General features: G+C 38.7%; 1 protein-coding gene across 1 annotated transcript; it reads left to right on the top strand.

Moving 5' to 3' along the window:
* The first annotated feature begins 5913 nt into the window (after positions 1 to 5913).
* Positions 5914 to 8409, top strand: LOC124824368 (protein JINGUBANG-like). The gene is made up of 2 exons (XM_047296796.2): positions 5914 to 7062; positions 7380 to 8409. The coding sequence occupies exons 1-2, from the start codon at positions 6481 to 6483 to the stop codon at positions 8169 to 8171; spliced, it is 1374 nt and encodes a 457-aa protein (XP_047152752.2). The 5' UTR covers positions 5914 to 6480; the 3' UTR covers positions 8172 to 8409.
* Positions 8410 to 9831: the final 1422 nt, after the last annotated feature.

The following is a 9831-nucleotide window of genomic DNA, read 5'->3' on the forward strand; positions in this document are numbered from 1 at the left end:
GCTTGTATTCTGTGTAATTGTTTTACAAAAAAATATTTTTCTAACAATTTTTTTTACGATTTCCTTTACAAAATAAATAGTTTCTTATAGATACATTTTAAATATACAACCAATAAAATAATAACACATAATTTATTGTCAAAAACTTGTTAAAATATCATGATGTTATGTTTTTGTGTAATATAATTAAGCCAAATTTCTTTTTTTATCGATAAATATAAAAATCGTTAGTATTTTGTTAGTTCAAAATTCTCTTCCAAATTTTGGGATTTATATAATGGAATATTTATAACCCAATTTATACAGTAAACCAGGAAAATAAATGAAGGAAACCGGTGTTCCCATATAAAAATATAGGTGAAGGATTATAGTACAGAGATGTATTAAACGTTGGAGCGTGGAATTTCTTGTTGGGAAAAATATATTTTGACACAAACATACTGATAATATATCAAATATTTTGAAATAATATATGCTATTTTTTTAGTAATTTATTATTTATTTATTATTGTATTAATATACTAAACTTAATTAAAAAAATGATACATACGTTATATTAAAATATTGTCAACAAAATTGTGTTAACATATCATTATCTTCTTGATTTGTAACTACAATTATTGGGATTCTACCTAACTTTGTTATAAGAATAAGGATTGAATTCCCTATATTAATATTGACACCAGTGAACCAATAATATGACACAAATTTAAAATAATTATATATATATATATATATATATATATATATATATATATATATATATATATATATATATAATCAAACAACAAAATATTAAATAAATATAACAAGACATTTGGGATGTTTTAACTTTTTTACAACCATTATGCTATACTTTCATAATATAATTTAGAAGACTAAAATCATTAACGAATACCATATTACATTGGGAAAATGACACTTGAACAACCATTTTTGACAACATTTAGACACGCGCACATGTGTCAAAATCTGAGTGGTCCAGTTGGAAAAATTAAATGAAAATGGACCACTCAGATTTTAACACGTGTGCGCGTGTCTAAATGTTGTCAAAAATGGTTGTTCAAGTATCATTTTCCATTACATTGACATAAACACTATATCATAATATCACTGTACAAATGTTCAATTAACAATTTCATAAATCATTCTACATCTACAATTAAAAAACTTATACACGATCCAAAATAATAGCCTTAACCTAGCGGTAAGTAATGCATGTATATATTGCATCCTCGTCTGAAGTCATACTTGAGACCTTTATTTATATTGGTTGTAATGGACTTTTACCTTTCGTCGGCCTAATGACGGCTCAATCACACCTTAATTTCCATTAGGGGCTTTAATGAGCTTTTACTGTTTATAATCTAATCACGCGGTCTGTTCGGCCGGGATGGTCGGTCAGTATGGGTGGTCGGCCTGGTCGGCCGGGGTAGTTGGCCTGGTGTTGGCCTAAGAAGAACCGTTCGGTCTTAGGAATAACCATTCGGTCTGGACCATGTGGTCGGCCAGGATGATTGGCCTGATGGTTGGCTCGGACGGTCGGCTCGGAAGGAGACCTTACGGTACCCTGGGTACTGTACGGTACATCAGCCCCCCAAGCCCGAGCATGATGTTAATGATGCGAAGGGTTTTAGTATATGGCCTTTCTGGAAAGGACGATTGCCCTGGTTGGCCTTCGTTTCTAAGTCATCTTTACTTGTTGGTGAGCGGATGAAAGATAAAGAGTCGTGCTTTGTTAAGGCCATTTGAGGCCGAGAACATTAGGCCTTTGGGAGGCCGAGAATTTGGTGCCATTAGGGGCCAAGTTGAGGCTGAACGATAGAGGCCGTGAAGTTGAGACCAATGGATGGCCGAACGATCGAGGCCACTCGAGGTCGAGAAGTTGAGACCAGACTATGACCGAGAGGTCGAGGCCGTGGTGGCCGAGAAGTTGAGGTCGAGGAGGCCGATCAAGTGAGGCCGAGGAGGCCAAGTTGTTGAGGCCTTTGGAAGCCGAAAACTTGAAACCATTTCAAGGCTGAACGGTTGAGACCGCAAAGGCCGAGGAGTTGAGGCCGAGAAGGCCAAGTTGAGGCCAAGCAGTGGCCGAACGGTCGAGGCCTATGAAGGCCGAACGGTTGAGGCCATTGTGGTCGAGTTGTTGAGGCCTTTGGAGGCCGAAAGCTTGAGGCCATTTCAAGGCTGAACGGTTGAGGCCGTAGAGGCCGAGGAGTTGAGGCCGAGAAGGCCAAGTTGAGGCCGAACGGTTGAGGGCGCGGAGGCCGATTTGAGGCCTTTGAAAGCTGAGAAGTTGTGGCCGAGAAGGCCACGTAGAGGCCAAGAAAGGGCGGAACGGTTTGAGGCCAAGAAATGGCGGAACGGTTTGAGGCCAAGCAGTGGCCGAACAGTCGAGGGTTGTAAAGGCCGAGAAGCTGACCTTTTCAAACGACTCGAACGGCAGGGTAGACCTCGGAACGACTAGTGCGGCAGGGTGTCCAGTTCACCGCGCGGCCAAGTCGACAGGAGTGAAATTTCGTTCATCAACTTGGGTTTCCGTACTAACCAGGCAGTAATGGTTCTCTGGGAAGAACTCGTCGTTCGCCACCCGGACAAGTTGACAGGGTGAAACTCCGTTCATCAACTTGGGTTTCCGTAGTAACTGGGCGACAGTGGTTCTCTGGGAAAAACTCGTTGTTCACCACCCGGCCAAGTTGACAGGAGTGAAACTTCGTTCATCAACTTGGGTTTTGATACGTTTCGGCCGAGATTAGTATGGCTGACCGGTTGAGGGTGGAGATATGACCGAACAGTTGAACGTTGAGGCCGGATGACGATTGTACTTTAGAACGTACGAGCAAATGATCTGATATTGATGTCAATTTTCACCATGTACTTGGAGGCCTAGTTTAAGAAAGTACCTGATTACTACGGCGGAACGACTGAAGCCTTTGGAGGCCGAGTCCCTAAGACCAGATTTGGCAGAACAGTAGGGGTCACGGAAGGCCGAGAAGCTGAGGCCGAACACTTGATGCCAGATTTTACTAAGTACCTGCGAGGCTAGGTTCAAGGAATTACCTGAGATCAAGGTATGGCCGAACGGATGAATGGCCAATCATAAAAGCTGAGAGGCCTGATGGCCGAACGAACTAGGCCGATTAGCCGAACGGTTGACTGAATACCTGTGTTGTCAGGTTTGAAGAGTACCTGAGGCCATCGTAAGGCTGAACTGAGGAGGCCACGGGAGGCCGAGAGGTTGAGGCCATTGAATGGCCGAACAGTTGATGTCAAATTTGGCTAGGTACCTACGAGGCTAGGCTCGAAGAATTACCTTAGAGGCCGAACGGTCGAGTGTTCGAGGCCAAACTTGGCTAAGTGGTTGAAAAGTCGAATGACCGAGCAAGGGAGGCCGAGAGGCCGAAAAGTGGAGACCGAATGACCTTGCAAACGAGGCCAAGTAGCCGAGTAGACAAGACCGAGTTGACGGGTATACGAGGCCGAGTGTAAGAGGCCGAAAGTTTGAGTTGACGTTCTTCTGAGGCACCACTCACTGGTTCCTTGTGGATACAGTGGGGAATACCAGCTCGGCCCCACGGTGGGCGCCAAAATGTTTCGGTTGGGCTGTGGAGGTCCCTTAAAACATTCCTGGTAGTATCGAAGACTTGGTAGACGCTAAAGATGGGGCGGACGAATGCTGTGGACGTTACGGATCGGGCGGACGCACCCTTGTTCAAAGCGCTTCAAGTTAGAGATCGGGGTGGCGAACCTTCTGACCGGACGGGTAAGGTTTAGGGCGGACGGACGCTACTCCATTCTCTAGGTTGAAGACCGAGCGGGCTTTTCTCCATGCATTCCAGGTGGTCGTCGTCCTCCTCCAAGCCGGGCGGGCGAATACCTGTCAAAGGCACTCTGATGCTCAAGTTAGTAATGTAACCTAGCGGTAAGTAATGCATGTATATATTGCATCCTCGTCTGAAGTCATACCTGAGACCTTTATTTATACTGGTTGTAATGGGTTTTTACCTTTCGCTGGCCTAATGATGGTCCAATCACATCTTAATCTTCATTAGGGGCTTTAATGAGCTTTTACTATTTATAATCTAATCATGCGGTCAGTTGTGCCAGGATGGTCGGTCAGTATGGGTGGTCGGCCTGGTCGGCCGGGATAGTTGGCCTGGTATTGGCCTAAGAAGAACCGTTTAATCTTAAGAATAGTCGTTCGGTCTGGACCATGTAGTCGGCCAGAATGATTGGCCTGATGATTGGCTCGAACGGTCGATTCGGAAGGAAATCTTACGATACCCCGTAAGGTACATCAACTTTGTTTAACTTATGTTTAATCTTGATCTTCTTGACTTTTACTTCTTTCTCATAAATTCTATTTGCATGTTAGTTCCTAACATATTCTTGCAGAATATTTTATACTATATTACTCACTTTTTTTTTTAACTTGTATTGACTTATCTATCAAGAGATCTATCCAATTCCTTTCTTTGGTGACAATAAAATGTTCTTAGTACATGGATTTGAAATAAGTTATTGAGCTCAATCACCAAGTAAAATATGAAAATTATGTTTTTAAACATTTTATTTGTGTGATTCATGTATTTGTACAAATGGAACTTGTTCCGTGTGAGGCATTCATATTATTAGTTTATATTCAGGATTGGATCAAAGTTGTAGTGATTTTAAGCTAATGAATTCACAAATCTCTTTGACTTCTTTTTCCGTTTTAAAATATTTTTCTTGGATTATCACAATTTGTTTTTTATGAGTAACAATATTATGGAATCAACATTAGACCGGATAATGATATTTTAACAATATTTTTTTTATAATATTTTAACATCATTTACACATGTTATTATGTAATTTGTCCAAAATTACTTTATAATCAATAATAATAATCATAAACACTAACATCAACTAATTATAAAATGATACGTAAATGATGTTAAAATATTGTCAAAAAATATTGTTAAAATATCATTAATATTTTGTATAATATCATGTAATAGTCTATAAAAGGTAGTCATGATTTAAAGTTCAAAGTTTAATAGACAAGACGTTAATTGACAAGACTTCATACCTAAAGTGCAACCTATTACTCCTCATTTGTTAACATGATTGATACCTATATAATTTGTTGTATAGATAATTACGGATATGCTTTAATTTAAATATTACGATAAAGAATAACGTGAGTCGTGATGGTGTAATTATAGGTATTGTTCTGATGTATAACCCTTGTAATCAAACAAATTTATTTGTTATTACTAAGAGCTAATATCACAAAAATAAATATGGTCAGATTACACTATTCTAATTGAAACAATTTAGTCTAAAAAATAATCAAATTAAAGTAAAAACAAAAGAAACCAAGTTTTTATTCCAAAAGAACAAACAAGAATAATTAAGTAGTATCCACACATCTTGTTACGAGAAAATTGGTAAAAGAAATATTATGTTTTGGAAAAACATCTTTTTCACCAATACTATTTTATGATTAAAAAATTTTGTTAATCGACCTAATCATATAGTGGAAAAAAAGCTCAATAAACAATAAATATTATTAAGGCTATTCTGTTAAGAAGTGAACTCTAAGAATAACGTAACTCTATAAAATTGATTTGTAAAATAAAATTTATATTCATTTATATATTATAAATTAACTTTATATCTAGTTATATAAAACTTTCCAAAACTCTGCACTCTCACAGTTAATAATCTCAAATTAACTTTTGTCAAATTTATCCAAACAAAAACTGGATTTTTAATGTAATTAATTTCAACAAGAAGCAATATCGAAATGGTATATATATTGTTAAAATATATATATATATATATAACGATCGAAGTCAAATTTCTGACACCAAACATCATTAGCTAACATCATAAGACGACATCACATGCATCAGTTGAGAAAACATGGTTCTTTCAATCAAACATGGATATAGAAGTTGATATATTTCGTAAGATAAGAGAAAGGAAATGATATTAGATGGAGTTAAGTTTCCCTTATTACAAGAGCTTTGGGGAGCTAAAATAGTGAATGAAAAGCTGAGAACGAGGAAGAAGATGTTCCAAAGATGGCAGCCATGAAGAGAAAAAAAAAAGAGTGTAAATATAGGAAGGAAGCTTAAAATAAGACGTGACATGTGTCGAGAAACGATTGACGAAACGATTTGAACCAGCGATTAAAATTCCATATATGAAGTTTTGAACATTCTCTCTCTTGTCTGGGTGGCACCACCAAAGCATTCTTCACACTCTTTAACCTCTCCTTCGCTCTCTCACTTTCTCTTCCCAACCAAGAATCAATCAAAGTCTTCGTCCAAAATTTAGTTTCCTCTTTCCTCTCTCCATTTTCCTGTAGCAGTTCAATTTCTTTTATCTGCTCCACGGTGAATGAAATTACAATACACACGTTAAAGAAGGAGAGAGGATTGTCAATTATAAATTAATTAATTAATTAATTAGATAATTAATTCATATAGGGTTATGTTTGGTGAAAGCTTTCCCCGATCACAGTACATGCAATCGGAGCCCAGAATGTCCAACACGGAGGCTTTAACCGACGACGAGTACACAATGCGGACTAGCAGTTCAGCGTCGCCGATGAGTCCTTATTTCTACGACCAGGGTAGGCTCAGCGGCGAGGGTTCTCCCATGATGATGTCGCCGTGGAACCAGACCGCCAGTTCGCCGTTTCAGAAGGTGCAGTGGTTACCGGATGATGACGGCGGGAGCTTGCCTCAGAACGCTCTCGTAGGTTCTCTTGTCCGAGAGGAGGGACACATATACTCGCTGGCGGCTACCGGCGACCTCTTGTACACGGGGTCCGACAGCAAGAACATTCGCGTGTGGAAGAACCTGCAGGAGTATTCTGGGTTCAAATCCAACAGCGGATTGGTCAAAACCATAATTCTGTCGGGACAGAAAATCTTCACGGGGCACCAGGACGGCAAAATCCGCGTCTGGAAGGTGTCGCCGAAGAACCCGAGCGTGCACAAACGCGCCGGCACGTTGCCCACGCTTAAAGACATCTTCAAGAGCTCCATTAAACCCAGCAACTACGTCGAGGTTCTTTTCGCTTCCACTTTTGTCTTGCATTCTTTTCACCTTGTTGCTCATGCAAGATTTCGTCACACTTTTGCTTTCTGATGTATATCAGAACAAAATGACGATAAAATTACACGAAAATCAAAATACATATACGTTAATATTTTTTTAATGAATTCTTTTAGTTTTTAATCAAAACAAAAAAGTTTGAATTTTTAATGGAGATGCTCGAATCGAGTTATACTAATAGTTTCTTTCTAGTAAAAAGCATGCACATAAAACAAACAGATGATGATGTGCTGAGGTTTTTCATGCAGTGAATTGTTTTGGGTTTTCAGGTTCGGCGACACAAAACGGCGTTGTGGATAAAACATTCGGACGCCGTTTCGTGTTTGAGTCTCTCCGATAACAAGTTGTATCTATACTCTGCGTCGTGGGACAGAACGATCAAGGTGTGGAGGATCGCCGACTCCAAATGCCTCGAGTCCATCCACGCGCACGACGACGCCGTCAACGCGGTGGTGTGCGGCGAAGACGGGATGATGTTTTCCGGGTCGGCGGACGGCACGGTGAAGGTGTGGCGGCGGGAGCCGCGGGGGAAGGGGTTGAAGCACACTGCGGTGAAAACGCTGCTGAAGCAGGAGTGCGCGGTGACGGCGCTGGCGGTGGACACGGATGCTTCGATGGTTTACTGCGGCGCCTCCGATGGGCTGGTGAACTTCTGGGAGGGCGAGAAGGGTTACACGCACGGCGGCGTCCTGAAGGGCCACAAGCTCGCCGTGCTGTGCCTCACCGCCGCGGGGACGTTAGTGTTCAGCGGGTCCGCAGATAAGACCATATGCGTGTGGAGAAGAGAAGGTGTGATTCACACGTGCGTGTCTGTTCTCACTGGTCACGACGGTCCCGTGAAGTGCCTGGCCGTGGAGGAGGACCGCGAAGCCGCCGGCAGCAGAGACCGGCGCTGGGTTTTGTACAGTGGCAGTTTGGACAAATCGGTTAAGGTTTGGAGCGTGTCGGAATCGATGAACAATTATCAGGCGCAGCATCAGCGCATGATATCTGATGCGGAGTCGCTGCCGTCCATCTCCGACAGTAGCCTCTCTTCGGGCTGGGCCAGTGGGAGAAACTGATGGGCCAGGCCCGTCTGGGCTTCGGTTTTTTTATGGCCACGTGTTTTGATTGGATGATTGTGCCTTTTATTTTTCTTGCTCTTGGTCTCGTATTTTTTGCTCGTTGACTTTGATTGATTGATTCTACGAGATTGGGAGTGTGGCTTGGTCGAAGATCTGTATTATTAATTAACATGTATTAATGTAATGTAATCTGTGTAAGAATGAATGGTTGAGGTAGTTCAAACAAACTTCTTTACTGCTATGGTTTTCTTTAATTGGAAATCAGATTTTCTCAATAAGCCCAACGATTATCACTCACTAAGATTACCTCCCTTTCAATGTATTTCTTATTGCTATAACAAAAATCAATTAATATATTTTCTTACTATTATTTATTCAAATCAAAACTTATTATTTTATCTTGTGACATTTATTATTAATTTTTAACAGCTATAATTTTAAGTATAACGTCATCACCTTATAGAGTTTGAATCCCATTTCTAGTTAAAGATGTCTCATATATATAAGAGGTTGATCCTACTAATATCACTAAAACACTTAATTCACTCTAATTAAAAAACATAAAAATCATAATATTGAAAGAGTATATATGCTAATAAACACAATTAATCTATATACAGAGAGATTATTCATACGAAAAGAAAGAACTATATATTAGATTAAACAGAGATGGGAATGAAATAAAGATAATATTGTAACATGTGTGTATATTTTAGGCTTATAAGTATGCATAGCATATGATTTGAGTAGATATTCCAAAGGTTGAAAGAGAGGAGGCGTGTAGACATGCTTCTCTAAGGAGTAGTTAGATGATTAATTAATGGTGCATTGGTAACGTGGGTGTATGTATTAAGATATGGAGATATCATGAAAAATATTTTTAAGGGTAGAAAACAGGGTCATGTAATATAATCAGAAATTCTTCCTAATTAATTTCTTCATAAAACATGAATTTTCTCACATTGTGATCTAATATTGGTCGTGGGCTTTTACCAAAGGCCTTCTTCCCCATTTGATCCAAAAAGTCAATATCCATCTCAAAAAATGTAACTTTGAAGCGCTGATTTGCATAATATTCAGCTATCGTGTTCACACTCTCCAACAAAAATGAAACTGGTGAAAAGCATACAAGTTTTTCTTTTTTTTCCCACGAAATGCAGGTCAGTGAAGAAGTTTTAGAATTTGCTTTTTTAAAATATGATGATATTAACTAATTTCAACTTAACATAAATCATCATTTTCTAATAAAGAGATATAAGAGTATTTAGTATGTTGTCATTTTTATCATGATCTTATCAATCTTATTTATAGTCAAATATTTTTTTGGAATTAAAATTCTTATATTAAAATTAATTTTTATGTATTTTGTATTTAGTTAAGTATTATTGTAATAACATCTTTATATATATATATATATATATATATATATATATATATATATATATATATAATTCATAATATTTCAATCATAATATATTTAATTAGTCTTTAAGCAAGTAAGATTGTATCGGAATAGTCGAGATCAAACTTATTATTGCACAATCTCATAATCTTCAAACGAGTAAGATTGTATATATGATAGATCAGGATTAAACTTAAACTTTGCGTAACCTTTTTTTTCAATTGAGTAATAGATCAAAACATAACGTGCCTACAA

Source organism: Vigna umbellata, chromosome 1 (genome assembly GCF_029865625.1).
Source record: "Vigna umbellata cultivar VRB3 chromosome 1, Vumbellata_1.0, whole genome shotgun sequence".
In the NCBI taxonomy this organism is placed as follows: domain Eukaryota; kingdom Viridiplantae; phylum Streptophyta; class Magnoliopsida; order Fabales; family Fabaceae; genus Vigna; species Vigna umbellata.